Raw genomic sequence first — 27,890 nt, forward strand, 5'->3', positions numbered from 1 at the left:
TTTAAGTTTATTACAAAAAAAACATAATAGATTTACAATAATATTATTTAAATACTTTACTCCCTTTCACTGTGGAAAATGCGAAAACATAATGTTTTTAATAAAAAAAAAAATTGTGGTTTTCAATACACATGACGTCTGTATCTTTAAAAGTGTTCGAAACACTTCACTTTATAGGGTCGTCGAAAACGCAATAAAATTTTAAGTCGAACAGTACTAGCGTTTCGTTGTTACTGCGCCTTGCGTAGCTTAGAGTTTATAAACCTGGGCTGTCACGTTGCTGGACAGCGTCTGTGCGCTTGGGGTGGTGCGTAGCAGGCTAAACTCGAGGGTTGACTCACTTGTGGCTAGTCTCGCTCGTGTGATGTCGCTTGGTTTGTCGAGCGAAGCGGAGTACTTGCGAGGGAAACCACGGTCGGCATCCTGGTAGCGTATTTCCTTACCCTAGGTTAACCCGCCGACTGTCCCCTGAAGCGCGCTGGGAATGGTCGTGACTCAGGTGGGGAAGGAGGGAGGTGATGGCAGCTCGGGTGACTGGGAGGGAGTGTTTCGCGCCCTGACCAAGTTTTATGATGGTATCAGTTGTTTTGATCTTGGAGAGGGGAAGAGGAGGAAAGATGTAATCACGACCTGTTGGAGGAGCACAAAGTGATTGGGCTTTTAATATCGTCGGCTTACTTCTAAAACCTCGTAACTCCATTTCAGTCAATTTTACAGGAGAACTTATGAGCTTTTGGAGCACGGTTTCGACTGACAAAGATACGATGTTTTATAATTCGTGAATAGAAAAGAGATTAAGTAGAGTTGACTTACGAGGTTTTATCAGCATATGCACTATGAAAAAATGAAAAAATACACCAAACACATCCGGAATATAAAACTGGGAAAATCTGGACTTACGAGGTTTTAGAAGTAAGCCGACGATATATATATATATATATATATATATATATATATATATATATATATATAGACACACACAAGTTATCATATAGGTAAGGCCGTGCGATGTGTACTGATGTAGAACCTGAAATACTTAGAAAATATTATTTCAGATAGCTTCAGAAGTCTAAATTCGAAATTGTCAACAATTAAGTGAACAGTAAAGATTTTAATGCCATTTTCAGAATTGAGATACTTGGAGTGAGAAATGCGAATGTTGGGTAAATCGATTCTCAAAAGTTTCTAAAATAGATTGGATTGTTGAAAATCTTTAAGTATGTAAATTTGTTTATAGTATCTTTCGGTTGATTATAACACATATTTCAAAAGAATTAGTGTGTTATTTATATCTATATATTATTTATTCAAAATATTAATTCGTTTTGTATCTTTCTTTCGATTTATAAATGTTGAGAAAACCAATTTGACACAAATCTGCATTAAACATACAATGTTAACAAATAATAACATGATCATATATTTATGTAGAATTTTTCAGTTTGTTTTCAGAATCTTAAATATTACCTTTAAATTACATGTTACTTTGCAGTAGATGTGAATGATAGTTATTAATATAAATACTAATTTTCTTACCGCCATGTCGAAAAGAAAATGTTGTGATGAAAATTAAAATGTGTTTACATATATACGCATAAAACCTTATAAAAGTCTTTCTCATAGCCAAGTATCAATGACAGATTAACATTAATCAAATTTAGACAATGCAATCATCTGTAGAAAGTGTAGTATCAATAAACATTATATAATATCAATGAAATGTATTTTAAATAATACTAATTACATAGACAGTCACAGACCAATCTCGTATTAAAATATAACATAATTCTTTAATTCGGCGAACAGCTGTAAGCGATACAAGAGAGAAATTTTTTTAAGGAAAAATTGAGTTACTTACTGCACATATTCGTTATAAATTCTATGAAGTAGACAGCTTACACTATGTAAATCTAGTTGACGCCTCTGAGTTAAAACTGTGGCATTTTGGTTTACACGCATAAATCGGCAACTACTCGCTTTTGAGACATCTTTATATTTTATACAGATGTTATGTTTTGCGTAAGTAGTATTTTAAGCGTTGTAGAACCAACTAATCAAAAGCTTTATAACTAAATTCGTATATTTTTTCTCATGGTGATAAATGATTAATGTTGGGTTGTTTTAAGGTTAGGAGGGAAGACCCGCGGGTTTCGCGTTGCACTATTACGCACCGAGACCTAACATGACTAGACCTTTGGTTATGTTAGGCTTCGAAGCACTGACTCCCAGACTGTTCATGACTGGAATTTGACAGGGGCCGGGCTTGCCAAAAGGTAAGTCGCCTCGAGCGAGCCGCCTCAGCAGTCACGGCCGTCGATGAGCTGGCGTTAGTTAAATATTGGAAAATGGGAATATTCGCGTGTTAAAATGTGTATATTAAAGTCAATACTAAATGGATACATAAATGCTTTAGCATATACGTATTGAGCACATAAAATTATTTTAATTTTCTTGTAATATCAATTAGAGATCAATTTCTAAATACTCAGTTGCTAAAAGTGTTTTAACATGCGTGGTTTTGTATAAAATCAGGTGTATTATTATCACAACATAAACTGTTATTTCTTTTTAAAGTTAAACAAAATTTTACTAGGACTTTTTTGGTGTAAAACTATCAGGAGAATCGTTAGTTTACACGCCTACTGTGTTACTTTCATACCAATGATAATTATTTAGAATATAAAACTACATTTGGTGTAAAAGTACACGATGCAGTAAAAACTTGTTACCATAAATGTGTATAAAATTCACAAACTGTGTGTGTTTTTTCCGAATAACACGACAAAAAAAGTAAAAATACATTAACACCGAGTGTGTAATTTTATAAAAAAAAATTTACAGTTTGGGTCCACCCATTTTTGAAACGACAAAAAACTGAATTTTCAATATGGTGCAACATGTGTAACTTTATCTTGGTGCCAACCACCCTCCATTCTCCACAATAATCCGGCTTCATGACATCAGAGCTGCATAGTACCAAAGAGTGGCAATGCATTCACTGTTTATTGCATGGATACCACTGTTCGTCCAGCTGATGTTCCGCGCCATGTTCGCGGGTCACCGAAAACACTGGGTGAAGTTTTATGTTTCAAGTGTGGAAAATTGAAACAGTTTAAAAACGACTAAATTTTATGGAGATGCCTGTGTTTAACGATGGAAAAGTCTGATTTATTTTTATTAAACATGATCAGAGAATTTCAACCAAATTTTTCGCAATTTTTTAGGTTTAGCAATATGGTGATGGTGAGATACAGAGTGCCTTCAACTACGTCACAGTATGCCTTCTCCTCACAGTTACTAACTCCCTGAATTTTGCAATAACAATGGCAAAACAAATAGGTTCGTAGTGGCTGGTTGTGTTAGATGTGAAACTTCATACTTAATTAATCCACGTGAATGATAAAGCAAAGAATAAAAATTTTAAATGGTAATACCATAAAAATTGTGAACCGAAAAACTAACATTACAAAACCCTAACAATATCTTAAATATCTGAAAAAAATGTTCACAATCCTTTTTAAAGAAAATAGTTTTGACGTTTGCACCATAAAAAAAATGTAGCACTGTGGCGTCTCTTCAGAAACTCTCGCCAGAGAGTGAAAAGTGGGGCGCTTACAATCCCCTCCCTCCCAACGGCCAGCTATTCGCCATCAAGTGCCCCAATCATGACTGTTGCACTTTCATTACGCTCTTATGAGTAATCGCCTCGACTTTTACCCTGCCGGTTGTGAACAAGTTTCACTTCAAAACCAAAGGTGCCGTCATTTTGGGTTCCTCCTGCGGTCTCCTCGCAGACACGCTCTAGCGAGCCCGCACTTAGGCGCGGGGATGTGTGCACGCGGAAGAAGTGCGGGTGACAAAGGGAAAGGCCTGAGCCGAGCCGACGGCCGGTCGTACATCTTGGCCCACCCGCAACCCACCACTTTACCCATCAGCCACCGCGACACCCCCTGATGTAGCGACCGTCGGCCTGGGGCGTCGCGAGCACCCCACCACAAGCTCCATCCCTCACCACCAGGGCTGGTTTCTCTGTCTCTTCGCCGCGTCCATTAGCATCCCCTCCCCACCTGCTCCCCGCCCCCCGCTCCATCCAGGCGGCTCTGTCCTGCGGCGCGTCACCTGGCCAATTTTGTTTTCAAAAGTGTAGACGTATATGCTTTTTAAATAATTTCCAAAATTAAAAATCAACAAACCAATTTGCAATTTAAGATTAATTTATTAAAATACTTTTAATTGGTGTGTCAATCGAAAAAAATTTAAAAAAATTATAGCAAGATAGTAAACTCCCATAAAATATTTTTTTATGATTACTTCAATGGAAACCCCATCATTTGTGTAATAATGTATTCCGTTCGCGTGTAACTAGTTCAGAAAATTAGAAGATGTATTGAATAAAATACCACGAGGTTATAGCTCTGGGATCTTATAACATACTTATTTCATGGTTCATATTTACCGAATCACGAGTATCAATGTAACTGCGAAACAAGAAAATGATCTAAGCATTCGCATAGAAAACACATAAAATCACAATCTACAAATTTACGAATTGAACATTTCGTACAGGAGCGGAATGTGCACAGCTATTTTGAGGCACTGGAATTCTCAGAACAGGAACGGAGTCTATAACCTGTGCCATGTAACTTTTTTAATACTTGATGGTTTTATAAAATCGCACCACTGGTCTACGCTTCCTTCTGCAAATGTTATTTGTAGTTGACACGACGACACTGATATAAAGTAGCACTTGGACAATTATTTTTATCGAAATGAATTGTTTGCATTTACCAAATAAATAAGTTTATGAAATAGTTATTATGCCGTCAGAAAAAGTACAATAATGTTATTTTATATCAATTTATTTTTTAAAATAAGTTTCAAGATTATTTTCTGCGTGTGTAAATCTATTTCATATTTTTATTGGATAATTGCAAAAAAAATACACGTTTACAGTAGTGGCTACTGTAAGAGTTACAATTGATACTTTTTTAACTATGGGGTTTGAAATTTTGTACATTAAATAATATGGAAGGGGCCCGACATCATTATCGTTTTCTATCGATGGCCATGCGAATACAGTAAGACATTTTAAATTCCTGTGATTTCTGATTTTTTTTTTTTTTGGTATCAAGGACTTAGTACTAAAATTAACTGGCTGTTTGGTGACACCAAACCTATGTTTGTCTTGTTGCAGTTGTCCATAGACTGTCCGGCCAGTGTCCGGACGAGCTTCACTCCGCTAGCCATCGCTATCTTCGTGACTGCTCTGAAGCCGGGCTACGGAGACATGGAGCCGACAAGGATGTCGACAGCGTCTGCCAACAACTTAGTGCGGTTGGTGGTGACGTAAAACATCACGTGATTATTTGCAAGTGGGAAATGCTACTACTGCTACTGCTTTTAAGTGAGTAAATGAATAATCACGTAGACACAGTGGCTGGCTCCAAAGAAAACTACAATATTTTTAATGCAGACGTTTGCCACATAAATGGAACGTACGAGAATAATATTTAGCTAAAGAGATGATCCAGTTTTGTAGGTATGTTAAACATAGGCCAAAGTCGTCATTTCCAAAGGAATGTCGTTACAGCCAAAATTGCTGACCTGAAAATGCTTTGACATTATTCTTGAAGAAATCACGCTGCATTGTTATATATGCAATGCAGTGTAACCAGGGTAGGTTTATTTTTCTTCTTCAGATTTTTATTCGTACATGTTATAGCTAGCCACCGAAATTCTTCGTCTGTTTCAAAAATAGCTATTGCGATAAAAATTAAATAAACCATGATATAAATTTAATGGAATGTCTAAAGTTAAACAAGATCGGATGATACAAAAAATTTCCGTGTAATCTCTCTGGCATTATATATTGAAATAATTAAAAATAATGACTACTGTAATAAAACAACGAAAAGCCACAATGATATATTTAACATGTCTTTGGACCATATTTTTGGTCACAAGACTTTTCTAATTAATTTTCTACATTAAAAACATTTAAGGACACGAGATACATAAACTTACCTATTTACCATGTGCAATTGTCATATGGTGACATTGAAAGTCATATATAGGCTACTGCTACATGTTGTTTAAGACAGTATCCATCAAGCAAAATCATGAGAGTTCCTTCCCAAAAAGCTTCTAATTAAGGTGTACCAACCGAGATCATAGCAAGAAGAAGAATACAACCGGAAGACTCGCCTCTGTATCGATTGTTTGGACTACAGTGAAGAACTTTCTAGAACTTTCTGTAACCGTCCCAGAGGGAGAGAGGGAGGAATATAGGGTATAAATACTCGGGGTTTTAGGCAGTTCAGGATGGAGCAGCAAGGATCATCAAGACGACGCCACCATGAATCAATGACATCAGAGAGAGTGAAGGAGAGAGAAAGAAAGAGAGAGAGACAGAGAGCGAAAGAGACAGTCAGAGGCACGAGAGTATGTAGGTTATTGGAGAGCTAAGAATAATTTTTGTGTTCGTTATTTACTTTAATGGCCAGCATTTTTTCTAAGTTTGATATGTTTGCAGTTGTACAAGGATAAGGTAGTGGAGGGTAAGTGTGCGCATTTAGTGGAATATTTGGTATAAATATTTACCAATACGCATTTGAAGAAAATTAATAATACAGGATGATGGAATAATTTTTTGAGAATGTCGTGGAGAGCCCAAGTAATTGTACAGCAGGAGATTCTCTCTTAATGAGCAAAATGGTAAAAGTTGGCATTTTCGCACACTTACTCTCTGTGAGAGGGTAAGTGTGCGCAGCATGTCGGGTAAGTGTGCGCATGATTCTTATCAGTTGTATTTGTATATTTTATATTTCTGTACCCTCTGTATTCACTTTTACACACAAAATCTTACTGGACGAACCTTTATACATTTAGGCCTATACATTAATGTAACATATTATTTTGATAATTAAAACATTTAGAATTTATTTTTATACATCAATAAATCTGATGCTACTATTCCCTACACACGCTACTCGCACCCAGTCAAAATCATCACATATTATTTAAACAATAATCACAATAAAAAACTCCGCACCCTTCATAAGATGAGCAAAGTTCATGCCACCATTCACTACACTCACAACATTGCACCCAGTCCTCATCACTGCATGATTCATCACATCCAGGCAGATGTAGTCTTGTAAAGGAGATAGCTGATCGGACGCACTTCTCGTATTGAATGCCAGTTTGAGTTTGGCTGTAAGTAACTTCGATGTTTCACATTTCTCTTCTTTGTTGTTTTTTAACAACTGAGTGTTTGAGTTGAGTAGCTTTCTTTCAGCTCTTGCTTTCGCATTTTCAATTTTTTTTCTTCCTCTTCTTTAAGTTTCTTTTTTTCTAAGAGCAAATTTTTGTAAGGTATTGCAGTTAAAATCTCAGATTTCTGCCCAATTCTTTTCCTTTCGGTTTGCTTTTGAGCTTTGGGCAAGGGATAAATCGCTGTGACTGAGACAGTTGGTCCTGACGAAATACCAGCAATTGGAATGATTTCTATATGTGACACGTTTGTGTTTTCTTGCGTCTTTGTTTATTCTCCTGTTATTTTATCCTCCAATTCTTCAACTTCTACAACTGGAAAAAAATAATAATATGAACCTATGATTCCAATACAGGAATTATGTAATAGCAAAATACTAATAATAAACTAATTTAATGTATTTTTCAGGAACGAGAGGCAAAGTGTACACAGGCGGGTAAGTGTGCGCATTAACAATATTGGCGCGCAAACTTGCACGCCTGCGACACTAGTTCATAAAAGTCCTGCTAGATGGCATAAGAAGGAACATTTTCAGAAGTGAGCTACAGCAAACGTAAGCTACACCTGCCAGTTTTTACGCGACAACTGCTAGAACACGATTGAATTATTTTCAAAGGCTTAAGCCCTTATATTAACATACCAAAATATTACATTATATATAGTGAGAACTAGTATATTACCTGTACAAATCGCAGAATTCGATTAGGAATCTTCGCTGTTCATTCTTCTTGCTTCTTTCCCAACTCGCTACAATACTAGCATGTCAATTGCTGCACCAGTGTTACCAATTACTGAAAAACGTCACTGTGCACACTTTCCCGCCTGCGCACACTTACCCTCCACTACCTTAATTTTAAATTTCACTAATGTTTTCTGACAGCTTTTTCCTTGATCTTTTGTGTGTAATGCATCTGGCAAAGTAAAGTAAATTATTGTTTTTTTTTTTTTGGTACCGATAATACCCTCCACACATTTGCACTTTCTGCACCTTCTGTGCTGTTTACTTGGTGGCCATATTTGTTTAAGGGTAGCAAAAGTAACTTAACTCTCCAAAGCCTTGAAATTGAAATGTAATTGTATGTTGTGTTATTTTTTAGATATTTTAGAACTTTTCATTTAAAAACATTTGTTGTAAAGTAACTTTATAAATATATCTTTAACAGTTGAAAATGTTTGACATCAATTCGTGTGATTAAAAAGTAGGGGGAGTGTGCTGGTTCCAGGACTGTGTAAACAAATAAACCGGTGGTTGTCTGAGCGTGTGTCCTGGGTAGGCGTGGCAGGAGGTGGGCGTGGCACCACATGGCCGGGAGCCACATGCAGGAATCCGCAGGTGGTTGTTGACTTCACGTGGAGGCTGTGTCGATGGTTCTAATTTAGTAAGCTAGGTAGCGCTAGTGTCGCGCGCGCCGGAATTATTTTTACAAGTACAAAAATGGGAGGCGGCTGCGGGGATTCGGACCGTCATCTCTGGATTGGTAGTCCACGAGGCTTACCACACGACCACGAGGCCATGTTGGAAAAATAATTTCAGATGTTGTAAATATGCTTATAAAAGTTTAGTGTTTTGTAATTTTTAAAAACGAATGTAGTCCGGCATGTTTATATTTTTATAGTGCTAGGCGGTAAATTTAAATTATATTGTCGGCTGCCATGTTTATTTCTTATAGTGCTAGGCGGGAAATTTAAACGAGCAACATCGGCTGCTAGTCGGCCGCCATGTTTATAATTTTATAGTGCTAGGCGGGAAATTTAAACGAGCCGCATCAGCTGCTATGCGGCCGCCATGTTTATTTTTTATAGTGGTAAGCGGGAAATTTAAAATATATTGTCGGCTGCTATGCGGCCGCCATGTTAATTTTTTTATAGTGGTAAGCAGGAAATTTAATATTTATTGTCGGCTGCTATGCGGCCGCCATATTAATTTTTTATAATGCTAGGCGGGAAATTTAAACAAGCCGCATAGGCCACCATGTTTATATTTTTTATAGTGGTAGGCGGGAAATTTGAAATATATTGTGTCGGCTGCTATGCAGCCTCCATGTTAATTTTTTTCTTCAACTTTGGAAGAAAAAATAATTTCGGCTGCTAGGAAGTATCCAGAACATCCAACTTTGAAAATAAAATAATATTATATATGACAATCGATTGCTGTAAGCCGCCATCTTGTAGCACAGCATACCAGGCCGCCATCTTGTAGCACAGCATACCAGGCAACCATCTGTTTTCCCATTATAGTCATTGTTTTTTTTTTCAATTTTGAATATAAAATAAAATTATTATTTCGGCAGCACTACTCTATGACTATAGTAGTAGTACTAGGCACAAAAATTTAAAACACACACACTGGAGGGCAGCCATGTTTATTTTTTTATTATAGTACTAGACCAGTATAGTCATATTATACTTAATTTGTTGTGTAGCATGTCTTTCATCTTGGATACCACTATAATGAAAAAAGCTATAGGCATTACCTATGCTTATATGAATATTTATGTGTTAATAAAAATATACTTTACGTATATTTAGTACTATTCGGCGATTTCAAACACCATTTTAGTAAAAGTATTCCTATTACATCACACTCAGTTGTAATTTAAAAGAATGTCATGTGCATATATAGATAATTTTCTCTCTTATAGTCATTATATTAAAAAAAATTTAATATGGCGAAGCGCTGGAGTCACGCAAGCCTCGCAGACGGTGTCAGTGACGGCGCGTTCCCCCACCCTTGTTATTCAATAATAACCCAGACACAGCCTCACGTGGCGTAGGGACGCGGCGTGAGCGCTCGCAGAGAGCTGTGTAGTCTTTCAATTAATATTATTTAAATTTCTTCCCAAGTTTAAATACATACTTTTTCCACACTTAAAAAATATTACGTGTATATGCATTATTGCAGTTAATTATAAAAATAATATTTCAAATTAAAAAATAAAACATGTGTAACAAAATTTTTTATTTTTACTCCAGTTAAGTGGCAGAAAGTTTTGTGTGTGTTAGTTACCTGTATCTGCAATTTGATTATTATTACCAGGCAAAAAAAGTAACTTGTAATAATATTTTCTTATTTTGTGTTAGTCTCGATTACCTAATGTTTCTTTTAAAAAAAAATTATGTATATTTTTTTCTCACTTCAGTTTTTAATATATTTTACGAGTAGCGCATTACTACAAATTAGATTAAATATTATGTGTGTTTTCCAGACAAAAGTAACATCCTAAGTGTTACAACAACAGTCAACGAGTTTTAAACCAGACACGTCTCTCTCTCTCTCCCAATCACAGAAGGGGAGGCAGCCGACAGCAGCCCAGCTCTAGCCAACTCTAAAAAATAAAAATAAAAATATAAAACCCCTTAGAAATCTTCTGTTATAAAATTCGGTACCGCGGTCTGAGTGCAAGTGAGTGAAACCTCCAGAGTCCTTTACGCATGCGTGGCATCTCTCTGGTATGTTGCGGACGGTACAGATAACTCGGCCAGGGTTCGAGGTTATTGTTGTGCACCACGCCACGGGAGTACATTCGCAAGGAAATGGCGTTCTTACAAGTACATATTATTTAAATTACTAGTGTAAATCAGTATATTTAAACAGTAATTATGAGTATTGTTTTAGCTGTGTAACTAAATAGTTATTGCTGGTATGATACTTTTCACGCTTTAGTTTGACATTGGTAATTATTTGTCATGAGTTATCATGTTTTGTTATGACGTTGTCACGTTAAACTATCGTCTGTAAACCGACTTTAAGACAACCAATTTTTTTTCAGTACCGGAACCGCGTAAGTCCGCTTGGAGTAAACATCAATCGCAACCAATATATATCTGAATCCTTTATTCGCACGGTGATAAGGTTGCATTTCCACCAAATCAATTTCTAAAAGATCACCGAGACCATGAGTGATTACACGTCTTCGAGGAAAGACTTTGCGTGCGCTTTTGTGAAGTTCAAGCGCAATACCGCGTCGGGTAGTCATTTTTTAAATTATTTTTACATTTTTTTTTTAATGAAGCCAGATTCTATGAGTTATTCTAGTATGGCCAACACTTCATTTGAATAGCTCGTGTTCCCGGATTGTTGCGATGCAAGTAATAATCTAAGCCGATCACATAATTCATTTACCGAGTTCCAGTAAACATATTCCTTTCGACGATTTAAATCTAGTTTTTCAACTAAACCACTCCCTTCATGGGAAGCAATGGCAGGACAAAGATCCTTAATGAGCCCGAACTTTTCATGATCAGTGTTTTTATAATGTTTGGATGACGCATCATTTCTCTTAAAACACGCGCTAGTAGACTGCAGCAAGCGTGTGTATTGACACAATGCAGCTTCGGAATACACCTTAGGTTCTTTCAAAAACAATAGCTCATATAATCCAGGCTTAGGTTGTATTAGTTCACCATCTATGCGAAGTAAGTTATTAGGTAGGAAAACAACTTCCTTATTTCCCAAGAACCAGCGGTTGTTGTGTTTGTAAATTCCATAGGTCGTATCATTTATCTTAGAATTGAATGCGGTTAGGTAGGACCGAGCCTCCTCACCCAATGGCTCACGTGACGCAGCCGAGCGTTTACCGGAATGAGCAATCAGTGGTAAATCATTTTCGTCTTCACCTTCGCTAGAGAAAGCCTTAATCCGAGGTTTAGCGATAGGTGTAGCGGATTCTTTTTTCACCTCAACCGATAAATTATCTGCGGCAGCAGAATAACTATCGAGACGCGACGTGATCGGTTTGAATACCTGTTCATTAACTGCATCCCGCGCCAAGCGCGCGCGTATGGCTAGCAAATATTTTTCACGAACGTTTTTTATGACGTGATGGAGCTTTCATGCTTCTGAAGCCATGACTGACTCATGCTAGCGTAAATAGAGGCTTATATACATTAAGAGTGCCTTTTAAGCGCAGTAGTGGTACTGGGTATAACGGGAAGCTGCACCGGTACGGTAATGCTCGGGAGTGGAGCTGAAGATGGCTTTACACCAGACAAATTCACTGATGGACCTCTTAAACCGGAAGCGATACAGATGGAGACCGTGCTGGCTGGTTCTCAGGTCTGGCCGCTAGCTTCGTTCCCAACATGTTATACAATAGGTCTAGACGATTTCTCATTGCATTCCAGCTTTGATTAACGATATGTGGAAACCGAGAACATTAAGTAGCTCCACTAACGAGACTATCAACTTTATCCTCAATACTCGATAGCGACTCCTTAATAAATTTAGCATTATATTTGCGTAGAGAACTCATAAAAGTATTAAATTGAAATTCCATACCGGACACGATTTCCTTACTTACAAGCTTCGGTTGCTCGCCCACGAGTGTTAAAAGCTCTGTAAATGTCGCGCGATCTGTGGCATCAACCTGTCTCAGGTATTCAGTCGTATCAGAATGTTTTTCGTTTGTAGAGACCAAAGCATTTTTGATTGCTTCAAAGTGTTGTTTGTGTATATATAAAACCTCGTGTTTAGTCAGAAAAATATTCTTTAGCTCGCTTAAGTTCCTATTGCAACCGCCAGTTGACAGAGCCTTCAACAGCTCTAGAATCTTGGCCAATGACTCGCGTGTATCGCTATCCGCCTGACGCAAGTAACTTCCCAATTCCCGTTGCAAATCACGTGACGAGCTAACGAGATCCTTCACATCCGTAAAAATCACTTTCAGCTCATCACTACTGACAGATACCAGATTTTTCAACTCATGTAAAACTTCCTTCTCGGGTAAATTTTCCCGAATTTTATCGAAAACATCTGCACTCTTCTTTTCAAACTGATGTAGATACGTTACCAAATTGTTATTATGATCCTGTGCGTAGGAGAGGCTGTTTTTTAGTAGACCCAAGTCTTTTTCTAAATTATTCGCCATTGTACTAATTGCATGTGCGGTGGCACCGGAAGCTACTGCTACGTAATTCTTTGTGGCAGCATCCGCCACGTCACGAGGTTCGCCTACACTGCGCAAACGTTTCCCGCCAACCTGGCAGTGCCCATAAGTGACCGTGGTTTTATTTAATTGATTGCGTGTTGCGTTGTTGCGTCATTGAATTCCTTAAATAGTTTATAAACCCGGCCTTACTCCCGATGCCAAATAGATAAACTTTTCCCTCCAATATCTGACCGGCGCTAGTCAGCACGAGCGCTCTTGTCCTCATTACCGAGCCAACTTCATCCTCTTACATCAAATAGAAGTACAGCCCATTCCTAGCAAAATGTTTACAAACCTACAGAAAAAATAATAAAAATTAAACTAGATGATTTCTTATAATGGTCATAAAAATTCATTTTCGTTGTGATCCGAGAAAAAAAGTGCACATAGCCTACATATTTCTACAACACAATTTATCTTTGATAATTTTAAATTAATATTTATAAACTGAAATGGTTTTTTTATCACCTATTATAAAAGATAGAGGAAAGTTTATAATTTGGACACATTTTGACAACTATATGAGAATTTTTGTTGAGAAAAATATTTAGTTTGATTTAAATATTTTATTATGTGTACTCATGTCAAAATATATATATATATATATATTATAAATAATAATTTTCTAATGAGACTAGGCAAAAAGTTGCTTTTTAATCATGAAATAATTATTTTAAATATTACATGTAGCAACACTTAGTAATACATTTTAAAATGAAGACATTATTAAATATCTTATTTGAGGGAGTAAGCCAATATTTTTTTAATAAAAAATAATACCATTGCTGTTAAATTACTTATGTTTTATCTAACACAAATGAGAAAGTATTCAGGTTTTCTATTTAGTTGAGTAAGACTAACCTTAAATTATATGTTTTAAAAACTTTGGCTTCCAACCAACGAAAACAAGATTGCCACCATGAACTTATACTGGCTGACGTAATATCTACCTTGGCATTAGTGTTGGGAGGTCAGTCTGCCTGTGGCTTCCATGGAGGAAGGATCCTTCACCATTTTAAATCAAATGACCTCGCTGGGTTCGGACCGAAGACTCCATGATGATAATTTTTTGATTAAAATTGTACTAATTAATTTTTTAATTCTAAAATTTTCCCATTTAAATAACATTATAATTACGGTTTTTAAAATTATTGACAAATTAAAAAATGGTGGAATTTTTAAAATAAAATTTTATTAATAAAATTTTTATAAATTTTAAATGTTTCCGTTAAAATTTTATTATATTTACAGAATTATTTATATGGTGACCGTATCGAAATTCTCAACGTTCTATAATCCATGATGGCGGTCGTAGCGAAAAGTGCATCGATGATGTCATACACATACAGATAGCAACCGTGACGAAAAGTGTAACGTTCTAGTATCCAAGATGACGGGCGTAACTACAAGTGCAACCATGACGACCGAGGTCAAGGTCAAACCTCCCCTTCAGAAGCTTATTGGAGGCTTGCTCATGTAAAATTTGACATTTCGAAGTTTTGAATTTTTCTGGTATAAAAACGGAAAATTTTCCCTCGTGACGGGAATTTTTCACTCAAAGTTGAGAATTTTCTACTAATTTTTAGGAATTTTTAGGAAATTCGACACCAAAATGGCCGCAGTGACGTCATAATTCAAGATGGCCCACCGACAATCAAAATCCACAGCCTGAAGACTGTACGAGTACATGGTTTTATGTAATTCTGCTTTCGTCTTCATCACTTTCTTTTATGAATATCGTTCATTAAATAAAATATATAATAAGGTTCTCTTCAAACCATAGAGACGAGTTTTTCAGGGTTTAGGGATGCATAATAATATTTATTGATTTATTAAGTTATGTACTGAAAAAAATATTTGAAAACAAAGGCTACATACGAACTTTAAATCCAACACTCTAGTATATGCTAAGTTTGACATAATAAGAAAAACTTGTTTAATGTTTATAAAAATCCTTAAGTATTTCTTTGTAAGAAATATTTATGCATAATTAATTATTGACACATTATGAATCCATTTAAAATCTTTGCCAAAAAAAAGAAATATCAATAAGATAATAACCCCTTAAGGATGCCGCCTGGATAAGCGCACGAGCACTAAAATCGCGTAGAGCTTTAAGGTTGACACTGACTCACACACCACACGCCTCTTCGCCTCTACGTGCCAACTGACGTACAGTCTTCGTGTCGGTTACCAGAGTCAATGAAACCCTTAGCTGTTAACATATGCGTAACGATGGAATATTTCAGATAAAAGTCCTTGCATTTTGCTATACCACTAACCACATTAAGATCACGATATTTTGTAACTAAAGCGTCCACTAATACTAAGAGTCAAACATTTTTCACTTTCTAAATATTCGGATTATATTTATGAAAACAAAAACGAAATGTGTACAGGCTAATGGTTATATATAAGGAGTTAAGATTCTAAATTATTTTTCTTCCATAAATTCATTTTTTTTTTGGTCATAGTTTTTAGTAAAATATTAATATAACTATTATAGATTGTTCATAATATGTTTAATATATTTAATAACTGTAATGTATTGTTTTATAAATTAATGGCCATATTTTATGTCAAACCTAGCATGAACTATGAGCATGTATTCATGTCGTAAACATTTTAGAATTATTTGTTTGTGTGTAATTTTCAACATTTATTTCTTAATTTTTTATACATAATTTATAAATAAATATAATAAATCGTTTTTCTGACAAGCCTGCAAACCCGAGTTGTTCACGGTTTTGGGTTCTCCAAATTTTTATTGACTTACAAATGATATACAAAAAATTAAGTAAAACATATCAAAGGCTAAGCAAAACGATTTGTATTTAAAATGTATGCAAGACGATCATATGCTTTAAGTTCGTGTAAGGGTTATCGTGGTAGGCTAACTAGCCATTGAGTTTAAAATAATTATAAATAAAAACGTATTTAATTTATAAAGTACTTCATAAACAAATAACGATAGTTTTATTATGAATGTAATAAAATAACCATCAAAAACACGTGATTCTGGAAGGTAGATAGTTCAGGATACTACCGCCTGGCAGGGTGCGGGGGGCGCGCGGGCGGGGCGACTCCTCGTCGTCAGCATCAGCGGAGACTGTGAAGCTGGTGGAGCTCGGCGGAGTCACTGGGTCCTTCTCTGAAACATTCTTGCAATGGGGAGATATGATTTAATAGAATTTCTTGGACATGCGCCATTGCAGTTTTGCACTGTTTGATACGGAAAAAAAATCAAGAACGCAAATTAAGAAATAAATAATAAAAACAAAAACCCACAGATAACAAGCCTAAATCAGCTATGTCAAACAGATAAACCTAACTATATACCTAAACAGGTATATTGGTCAACAAAGCGACGCCAGCACAGACGAACAAATTAAAACTTAAATATCAGAGAGCACAATAATTCCGTGTTCGTCAGTGTTGTCGTCATTGTGTTGTCCATAATACATATCTGTTTACCTTCTTCGTTGTGTACGTTCATTTGCTGCGTTGTCCAGGTTTTGTATTCTACTTGCATTTACTGTTATTGTAGAAACACTCTCGTCCTTGTAATTCCACTGTGTTTATCTGTGCTGTTATTTTTTTTTAATATTATTTTATTACCACGGATATCTTGTACTGTCTGAGATTTGAGTTTGAATGTGTTCGTCTCTGATGTCGGGCTTGTGTTGTAAATAATACCTGTTTAGGTACAACATTGAGTATATCAGTTTGATGTAGCATATTTAGTTTTTTTTTGTGATTGTGTTTTCATTTTTTATTTCTCAATTTGTATTCTTAAAAAAAATTTCCAAGACAACTAGTACAAAACTACAATGGCGTTTCTCCAAGAAAATGTATTACAGGAGTAATCGGGAGCGGAAAGCATTCCTACTTACGAAAAAGCCATGCTTGGCCAGCTGGGACTAGAACCACGCACTGCGCTGGCACGAGTCAAGTGTCCAACCACCCCGCGAGTACACTCCACTTGCCCTAAAAGTCATTCGACCTAAAATTATTTTCGGCTGAATGCCTGTTAGGTCGAATAACTTTTAGGCCAAGTGACTTTTAGGTCAAGTGACTTTTAGGTCAAGTGACGTTTAGGAGATATGACTTTTAGGTCAAGTGACGTTTAGGAGATCTGACTTTTAGGGCAAATGACGCGCACCCCACCCCGCGACGTAATCACCCAGCACCCGGCCACCCAGCCATTCGCAACCAGCCACCCAGTACCCAGCCACCCAGCCATCCAGCACCCAGCCACTCTGTCACCCAGCCACATAGCCATCCAGCACCCAGCCACTCAGTCGCACAGCCATCCAGCCATCAAGCACCCTGCCACACAGCCACCCAGCCACCCAGCTATCCAACACCCAGTAATCCAGCACCCAGCCATCCAGCACCCAGCCACCCAGCCACCCAGCCATCCAGCACCCAGCCATACAGTACCCAGCCATCCAGCCATCAAGCACCCAGCCACTCAGCCCCCCAGCCACCCAGCCTCCCAAAGCACAGTCACCCAACCATACAGCACCCAGCCATACAGTACCCAGCCATCCAGCCATCAAGCACCCTGCCACACAGCCACCCAGCCACCCAGCTATCCAACACCCAGCAATCCAGCACCCAGCCATCCAGCACCCAGCCATCCAGCACCCAGCCACCCAGACACCCAGCCATCCAGCACCCAGCCATACAGTACCCAGCCATCCAGCCATTCAGCACCCAGCCACCCAACCACCCAGCAACCAGCCACCAGCCACCCAGCCACCCAGCCATCCAGCACCCAGCCACTCAGCCCCCCAGCCACCCAGCCTCCCAGCGCACAGCCACCCAACCATACAGCAAACAGCCACTCAGGCACCTAGCCACCCAGCCATCCAGCACACAGCCACCCAGCCATCCAGCATCCAGCCACCAAGCCACCCAGGCATCCAAACCCAGCCACCCAGCACCCAGCCACCCAGCCATCCAGCACCCAGCCACTCAGTCACACAACCACCCAGCCATCCAGCACCCAGCCACCCAGCCACCCAGCCATCCAGCACCCAGCCACTCTGTCACCCAGCCACATAGCCATCAAGCACCCAGCCACTCAGTCACACAGCCAACCAGCCATCCAGCACCGAGCCACGCAGCCATCCAGCACCCAGCCACCCAGCCATCCAGCCATCAAGCACCCTGCCACACAGCCACCCAGCTACCCAGCCATCCAGCACCCAGCCATTCAGCACCCAGCCGTCCATCCATTCAGCACCCAGCCACCCAGCCACCCAGCCACCCAGCACCCAGCCACCCAGCAACTCAGCCAACCAGCCATCCAAAACCCAGCCACCCAGCCACCCAGCCATCCAGCACCCAGCCACCCAGCAACCCAGCCACCAAGCCATCCAGCACCCTCCACGCAGCACCCAGCCACCCAGCCATCCAGCACCCAGCCATCCATCACCCAGCTACCCAGCCACCCAGCCATCCAGCACCCAGCCACCCAGCCACCCAGCAACACAGCCACCCAGCCATTCAGCACCCAGCCACATAGCCTTCAACACCCAGCCACTCACTCACCCAGCCACCCAGCCACTCAGCCACCAAGGCATTCAGCACCCAGCCTTCCAGCCACCCAGCCTCCCAGCACAGAGCCACCCAGCTATACAGCAAACAGCCACTCAGGCACCCAGCCACCCAACCATCCAGCTCACATCCACCCAGCCATCCAGCATCCAGCCACCCAGTCACCCAGGCATCCAAAACCCAGCCACCCAGCAGCCAGCCACCCAGCCATCCAGCACCCAGCCACACAGTCACCCAACCACCCAGCACTTCAGCACCCAGCCACCCAGCCACCCAGCCATCCAGCACCCAGCCACTCAGTCACCCAGCCACTCAGTCACCCAGCCACCCAGCCATCCAGCACACAGCCACCCAGCCACCCAGCCATCCAGCACCAAGCCAACCAGCACCCAGTCATCCAGCCACCCAGCCACCCAGCATTCCAGCATCCAGCCACTCAGGCACCTAGTCACACAGCCACCCAGCTATTCAGCACCCAGCCACTCAGCCACCCAGCCACTCAGCCACCCAGCCACCCAGCCACCCATCCACCCAGCCATCCAGCATCCAGCCACTCAGGCACCCAGCCACCCAGCCATCCAGCACCTAGCTACTCAGCCACCCAGCCACCCAGCCTTCCAGCACACAGCCACCCAGCCACCCAGGCATCCAGCACCCAGCCACCCAGCACCAAGCCACCCAGCCATCCAGCACCCAGCCACTCAGTCACCCAACCACCCAGCCATTTAGCACCCAGATACCCAGCCATCCAGCCATCCAGCACCCAGCCACCCAGCCACCCAGCCACCCAGCCACCCAGCCATCCAGCACTAAGCCATCCAGCACCCAGCCATCCAGCCACCCAGCCACCCAGCCATCCAGCATCCAGCCACTCAGGCACCTTGTCACTCAGCCACTCATCCACCCAGCCACCCAGCCACCCAGCCACCCAGCCATCTAGCACCCAGCTACTCAGCCACCCCTGTTCCCTGGACACGCGGCAAGTTTCCCGACCTTTCGTCGCAATGCTTCCACGTATAATTTATATCTTAAAATGTTGTTTCGCCTTATATCGTAATAGGACAATAAGTGTTACCCTGGCCAATTAGCACTGGCGAAGTGCGAGACAATTTAATGCATTGCTTTCTAGCTATTTTCAATCCACATCCTAGATGCCACTACTTCAAACTAGTTTCATTCCCTTAAAAAACTTAGGTAGCTGCATCCCACACCACCAGGTTCACTGGAATCACTTTTCCCTCGTATTTCTTACCAGTGTCCCATACTATTAACACGAGACAAGAGTGGTACTACTAGATAGCAAATTCCTAAGTTATTCGCCACTATATCAGTACACTCTCAAATCAGTAAAACTGTCCATTACGTTGTGTGACACTATAAGGTGACAACCTAACTTTCTGGCTCAAACTTTATATGACACATATATAAATATTTTATGTGAGTTGCCTGATTATTTGGTGTAAGAATTAGTATTCTCCATTCTGTTAAGAATTATCAGAACAAATCCTGAATAAATACTATTTGTGTCCGATACTTCAACAGTTAATAAGTTTGATTTGATATTCGTTATTGCAACATGATTTAAATTTCCCTGAGCGCTAGCTAACCTTACTTATACTAATGACTACTGCCTGACCAATGAAAGTTATCATCACCTAATCAAGAATCTGGATAACAAGATAGTATTTTACTATTCATCAAGTTGCAGAATTACATTACCATGCATATACGTGTGTATTCCTAGTTTCAATTATTTGCGATAGTATTATTTAAGTTACACACTTAGCACAGTTGTACTCAAGTTAACAAATACAACATTGACGTTCCAAATTCCAACTTGAGAGTTTAGCCAGACATTTAAACATGATAGTTTTAATGTAGGTCAGCAAATATCTGTATACAAGTGAAATATCTAATCCACATAAATCTTATTGCGCCGTGCTAAATTCTGTGTCAGTAGATCATGGAAAACTCTAATTATTTCAAGGTACTCATTGGGAGTTATTGCAACACAAATATTAACCATTATGAATGGGTGTCAGACCAAGAAAAAACATGAAAACAAAACAATTACTTCAACTCAAATGTAATATAACAAACTAATCTTAAATTAGGGAAAATATAGTGTATGGGTCCTGCAATTTGGAACGGTATAATTAAGGGTGAGCAAGGACACATAGTAAGTTACACAAAATATATATACAATACCAATCATTACAAAGTTCATACCGTGATGTAGACTATACTCAATTACTAATAATCAAAAGTATATTGGTAGACTCTATTGTATTCGTCCAGTCCTCGACGATTCCACTGATGACTTTTCAATAACGATGAATGGGAAGTCTTTAAACGTCGGCAGTAACACTCGCGGATCACAGTAGGCAGTTCATTCAACACCTCCTTCGACGAATTCTACACTGCTACCGACGATCATTCTCGACATGCTGCTGGGCTCATCGTAGTCACTCTCGATTACCCCACCATCAACTAGGTGTCTCACCAATGTTCAGTAAGTCTTCTGCTCGTCGAATCACCAGTTCTCTAACAAATGTACTAGCAGGCTGTGCTGTAAAATGTCTCTCTAGTCGAAATATTCAGCATAGCATACCTGCCACTTATATGCTCATACAAGTTCATGATTGCACTTTCACACAAGTACTTCGTAGATTATCTTGCGGAATCTTCTTGAATGTCACCGTAGTTTAATCAAAAATATAACTCATCAATCACAAGTCTCTTTCTTGTAACATTTAAACACCTTTGAAGTCTTAATTGACTCAAATATACTAATTGAAAACCACTACAGGCACTTACATATCTACACCAAAATGGTGGCACCAAACGTTCTCTCTGTTTTTAAAAATTTTTAATAAAAGTTTCTTTGATCAAAAGATTGTTTTTTTTTTTTTTTACACGTAGAAAATATCATACTGCTTTGCCTATGGCACACACACACAATGTTGGTTTCTGCATTTAAAGAAATTGATTTCACATTGCATAGAGTAATTGATAAAATAAATTAACCAATATTATGTTACCTAAAAGGTGAAATAAAATTAATCAAATAAATAAAATATACAATTATGGAATATGTAATATAACACTATCCCTATTATAATGTTTGATTTCACGTAGTTACAAACATGAGGCTGCCGGTTTCATACTGCCAATCTTTCTGGGGTAGTAGGTTCTTAAAAATCTCAAAGATTACTGATCGACTGAGACTTACATTGGATTTTCGTGACAACAAACTAAAAGTCATCCTATGTGCGAGTTTTAATTCCATTCGTATTTCATCAAACATGAAATCAAATTATTAGCACACACTGAACGCCCTAGAAAAATATTATTTTTGCACATAGAAATCAGATAACGAGAGCAATAAAAAATATCACAAAACTACGTACCTACCAAAAAAAAAACTGGCAATCTATAGACCAGCGGTTTCATTCTTTTGCGTTTTAGTGTATTCGTTGTAAGTCGTTTCCGGTAAGTATTGAGAATGTGTTTGAAATGTAGAGCGTACAGCTCACACTCGGGAGGTATACACAGCTCGTCCCTGACGCAACAAGCGGACTCGCGCTGCAGGGCGCGGCTGTCTGTGCTTCGAGGCGCAGAGCGAGCACTCGCGCGCGGCCGGGGTCCCTCTGCACAGAGTTCAGGGTCACCATCCCCCCTCCCTCCACGGGAGTTCGTGCGGTCGTGTTGTCGCTCGCCCGTGGGTCGACACAAACTCCCTCGTCCCGCGTGTGTTCTGCGAGAACACTGCTCTCTCTCTCTCTCTCTTTCTCTTTCTTTCTTCTCTCTCTCGTGTTTGTTACTCCTCGCCCTGTCAAATACAATATCCTCGCGAGTGTGGTATCCGCGCCCAGCGCAAAGCACGCAAAAATATTCCTGAAAACTGCATATGAAAAAAACTAAGTACTTCTGACAAGTATAACATCCAGTCAGTTTAAATTTATATTTTTTGTTTTACTTCAATGCAAAATTACTTCAATGAAAAACTATGAAAAATTGCTTAATGTTTCTCTCGTTTTTATGTGGTCATTCAAAACACGAAAATTTCGCTTTAATGTAAAATAATTTATAATAATATATATACTTTCAAAAATAGTATTTAGGCATTGCACTATAGTATTATAATATAAAATTACATGTTGTTGATTTTATATGAGCCATATAAGTATGTATCACATGTGACACACCACCAAAAATGAGTAAATCAATTTCTTGTTACATATGTATCATATATGACAAATTGCCAAAATCCTAACATTTATGTATGCTTTTAGGCTGTATCAAATATAACACATTGCCAAATATGTGAACAAGTAAATAATTGTGATATTTTGCAACTGTTACTGGAAGTCTTAGATTAACAAACTAGTTTTAGGGTGAAAAGGCAAGTTAAAGTTCCTTATTTCAAAGATATATAGTTTGAAATATAAACATTTTATTATTACAGGGCCAAAAGATCAACTGCTCATCAAGAGTGCAGTCCATTATGGCATTGCTTCCTAGAAATGGGGATGTTTCAGACATGGCCACAGACTCTGAAGATGACCCAGAAAATGATATTTTCAAAATATCATCACAAAGGGAAACCAACAATGACGACACAAGTTCTGTAAGTTCTGCAGCTCCATCTTTGACAGCATCTCTTGAAAATTTACTTTTTGAACAAGATACAGGTACAGAAATGCAATCATTCGAAAAATATATAGCACAATTAGGTCCAGAATCATACCAACATTCCGATGATTTGCAGCATGCTGAGAACATTCTAAAGACAAAAACGCCCAATTTTCTTTGCGATCATGCACTGCCTCAAACACATTCTACGACTGTTTTAGAAGCCAGATAATCAACTGGTATTTTTCCCCATAACGCAGATGACACATTGCCTACAACATTATCTGTTCTTCCGCCACAAGTTGAAGACATTCCTGCTAGTTGTAAAATTGACAGTTTGTATGATGCACATTTACCTACCATAGTAGACAGTTCGTTTACAAATTACCACTTGGATGAACACCAGATAATACATTCTGACACCATAAAAGCAAGTAGTGATCCTACTGCTGCGAGTCAAACAATATCCATTTGTACAGAAATTAAAAACAATACCATATCAGAAAACTTCAATATAAATTCACATCAATATGGAAACGCCACAACACAAAGACGCCCACAACTTTCCTGTGTTGCAACTTCTACAATACAGCTAACAGATTCCATAACAACTTCATTCAACAATGATGCTCATGTAACCACAAAGGGAGGGAAATGTACACATGCACCAAGTAACGTAATGCAGTCTCCTGTAACCCGCTCAAAACGTCAGTTGGAAACACAGAGTCCCCCTCTAAGCCAAATTATTGGAAAGTGCATGAAACCAAATACCACTGGAACAATTAAAAGACCTGCCAAGCATACAAAATTAGACATTAAGTGGGAAAACATTCCTTTTCGTAAACAAGATAAGTTTGAACCAACAGAAAAAGTGAGACCAGTACCTACAAAAATAAAAGCTCCCATAGAGTACTTCACATCGGTTTTTTCCTGAGGAAATTTTTAATATTATGGTTGAACAAACCAATTTGTACTCAACTCAAGTCACAAAAGTGAACGGTGAATCTGCTTTAGTGGTTACGAAGGATGATATTACAGATTTCTTAGCTATTTAGTTTTCAATGGGTGTTGTAGACATGCCATGTTGCCTAGATTACTGGTCGAATGATTTGAGGTATGATAAAATAGCCAGCCTCATGCCCCTCAAAAAGTACCAACAAATACGGCGTTTCATCCACTTTGTAAACAACGATGATGCAATTGATGACAGGTATTTTAAAATCAGGCCATTAGTTCAGATTATTAGGGAATGATGCTTGAAATTAGACCATGAATCTCGATTTTCTATCGATGAGATGATGATCCCATACAAAGGGGAAAGGCAGGAAGTAGGAGGCAGTATCTTCCTAGTAAACCCAAGAAATGGGGATTTAAAGTCTTTGTTCGTGCTGGAGTCTCTGGTATAATTTATGACTTCCTTCTTTATGGAGTTGGTGATACTTTTCGTAACCCCCAATTTACTAGAGAATAACTCTTTGGACTTGGCCCAAATTTGTCATTGCACTCTGTAAAACTATTCCTAACCCTGCAACTTCAGTTGTCTATTTTGACAATTATTTTACAAATCTTTCTTTGGTTTACTAACTGCGGAATGAGCTTGGCATCTTCAGTTTAGGTACAATCAGGGCAAATAGGATTCCTCGCTGTAAAAATCTCACTGATGAAAAATCAATAAAAAAGAAAAAACGAGGGAGTTTCTGTAATGTAGTTTCAGACGAGCACAAGTTGTCTGTTGTCAGGTGGGTCGATAACAAAGCTGTAACTCTAGTTTGTTCTTATGCTGATGCCTATCCCATATCAAGTGGGAAGAGGTATTGCAAAGAAACTAGAGAAAAAGTAGAGGTTGCATGTCCATATGTTGTGAAGGAATACAACACACATATGGGAGGAGTAGATTCGGCAGATATGCTTGTCGCTCTATACCGGACACCCCTAAAAACAAGGAGATGGTACTTTGCAATTTTCGCACTGTTACTTGATATCTATGTAAACAATGCTTGGCTTTTAATGAGACAAGATATTCAGCAGTGTAACATGAAACGAGGCATGTCACTCAAAGCTTTCCGAATTGAACTTTTTGAGAGCCTTACATTGAAGAAGAGAGTTCGTGGTAGACCTAGCAAATCAAACATTGCACCTGTTGAAAAGATAAAAGCCCCAATGAAGCCTCGACCATGTGACGAAGTGAGACACGATATGTTCGGACATTTCCCAGTGTTTACATCACGTGGAAGATGCAAGCTGTGCGTCAAGGGCCAGGCATTCTTAGAATGCAGTAAGTGCAAGCTTAGGTTTTGCCTGAAAGAGAAGAGCAATTGCTTCTTAGATTTCCATACGTAAAAAACAAAGTAACCATGTAAACGACACTACCATAGTCTATAAACATTGAAATAACTAGTTGTTTTAAATATTGTAGTGTTAATTTTTGTGTGGTATTTCAGTTTGAGCTCATAAAGTTTGAAATATTTGTTACTTTACCTGACTTGTACACTATAATTTATTTGTAGCAACTTATACTGGGTAATAAATTATTTCAATGGTATTTACTTTTCATAACTAATAATTTTGTGTACTGTAAATAAGTTTTAATTGTATTTTGTAATGTAAAACATATAGCTTTTAAAATGTTTCTTGTACATTCTCTAATTTTGATTTTTTAACGTACGTTTTTGCGATATTTATTTTATGCACTTTATATATTTTTGATTTCCAACTGCTGTAAAATTTACCCTTTCATTGGCAATATACCATATTTGACACATCGCAAAATTGAAGTGATTTTTTGCATATTTGGCAATGTATCGCATGTGATACATTTACTTTATTATACTTTTTAAATATTATTTTTTTTATTATTTATCACTTCAAACATGCAAAATCATTGTTGTAATAATTTTTACTTCCAAAAAATTTTTCTGCCAAATTAAGGGCTAAAACAAGATTCTAAATTTATTGAAAGTGTTTAAATATATACATTATTCTACTTAACTTGCTACAACTATGGATAAAATGCTGTTACAGCATAAGGCAGCAAGTTTTTTTAATCTGTTATGCTAAATACGGCACGAGTTTACGAACTTTACACAAAAATTTCAGAAAAATAATGTTGTACTATAGGCTATAGACCATGATGTAATTTTTATATCGTTCTTCAGTTAAAAATATTTTAATGGCAACAAAATTATGGAAATTTCCTAAGAAATAGTGGTTGCGATTTTAAATATCACTTCGAAATTAGCGGAACCCTAATAAATTTATGAATGTATTTGTGTCGCTAAAACACTATGGTATTGCACTGATTTCTATGGAGCAGTTTCAATAGATTTGTAGTCATATAATTTATTTATTTGGATATGTTTTTACAATTCCATTTTAAAATTATTATATTATTACAAAACTCTGACTTCTAGGAAATATCTCTTCCAAGTTGGCTTAGTAAGGACTAGATAAAAATATTGACTGTCATAATTTATGAAAGATATGAGTTAGTAAAATTATTTTTGTCTTTACAAGTATTTTTAATGCTATCGTTCTTGAAAATACTTACTATGGGTTGGTATTTTATATGGTGTCCTATATAGTATTTTTGTAACTAATCCCCGCATATTATCAGCTATTTGGCAACGTCTCCGCTATAAGGTTGTAAGTAATAATCGCCACAAAAGGTAATTCAAGAGCGCTATGAGAAGCACCAGGGCAGCACAAGGTGCGTCGCGTCTTGCACCTAACACCGGTGGTGTACCTCGGTCCGAGGGTACGCCAGCGCGCGAACGGCCTCCGAGTATTATGCGAGCCAAAACTAATTAACTTCCGTGAGATATTAGCTGGTAACATCCCTTCCTGAACGCACCCTCCCCATCCACACCAGGTGGCTTTGCCAAGTGCCTCCCCCTCTCCCATGTTCGTGCCAAAACAGCGCGCTCTAATATCCCTGGAGGAGTGTTTCCAGCGACGTGTTGAATACGCGTGCCGGGTGGGGGTGAAGAGGTAGGAGGCTGGTCGGGCCTTCAGAGGCCTCCAGTGGCCTAATGAATGTGCGGCCGGTGGTTCTGTCCGCGTGTTTATACGGGTAAGCCACGGGTTGTCCAGGGGCTTGGGAAGTACGGTTAGGGCAAGGCTTCCTCCCTAGTGTTTTACAGAGTTTTGATTAATGGCCCTCTAAGAGAAGACGCGTAAAAGTCCATAAATGCATCTTCTCCTGAAAAACAAACCAGTAGTTAGTCGGTATAGGATAGGGATAGGAGAGAAAGGATCCTATCCGAAAGGCGTAAGGGGTTGCGAGGGACGAAAACTCCCCTTAGGCACCGAATTATAAATATCAATGATGGCCCTTACCTCATCTAATTAGGCGCCCTGGGATGTAGCGGCTTCTCGGCTGTACGACCACGGAAACGTGTCGGCTAACTGCTCCTAGAGGCTCGGAATGTCTGTGGTATGATTCTAGCAGTCGTCCTCGAGTCTGCAGGGCGTCCTCCGAGTCCATTTAGGAA

The 27,890-nt window shown here is 38.8% G+C and overlaps 1 protein-coding gene across 1 annotated transcript in view; it reads left to right on the forward strand.

The window, feature by feature from the left end:
* The window catches only part of LOC134527164 (uncharacterized), a 39,094-nt gene extending 13,932 nt beyond the window's left edge, over window positions 1–25,162 (forward strand). Inside the window, exons 2-6 of the mRNA XM_063359562.1 lie at window positions 5,195–5,329; window positions 18,139–18,253; window positions 18,526–18,693; window positions 22,357–22,431; window positions 25,140–25,162. Of these exons, the coding sequence (XP_063215632.1) occupies window positions 5,195–5,329; window positions 18,139–18,253; window positions 18,526–18,693; window positions 22,357–22,431; window positions 25,140–25,162 (516 nt within the window). The remainder of the gene's footprint in view (window positions 1–5,194; window positions 5,330–18,138; window positions 18,254–18,525; window positions 18,694–22,356; window positions 22,432–25,139) is intronic.
* The last annotated feature ends 2,728 nt before the right edge of the window (window positions 25,163–27,890 follow it).

Source organism: Bacillus rossius, chromosome 1 (genome assembly GCF_032445375.1).
Source record: "Bacillus rossius redtenbacheri isolate Brsri chromosome 1, Brsri_v3, whole genome shotgun sequence".
Classification (NCBI taxonomy): Eukaryota; Metazoa; Arthropoda; class Insecta; order Phasmatodea; family Bacillidae; genus Bacillus; species Bacillus rossius.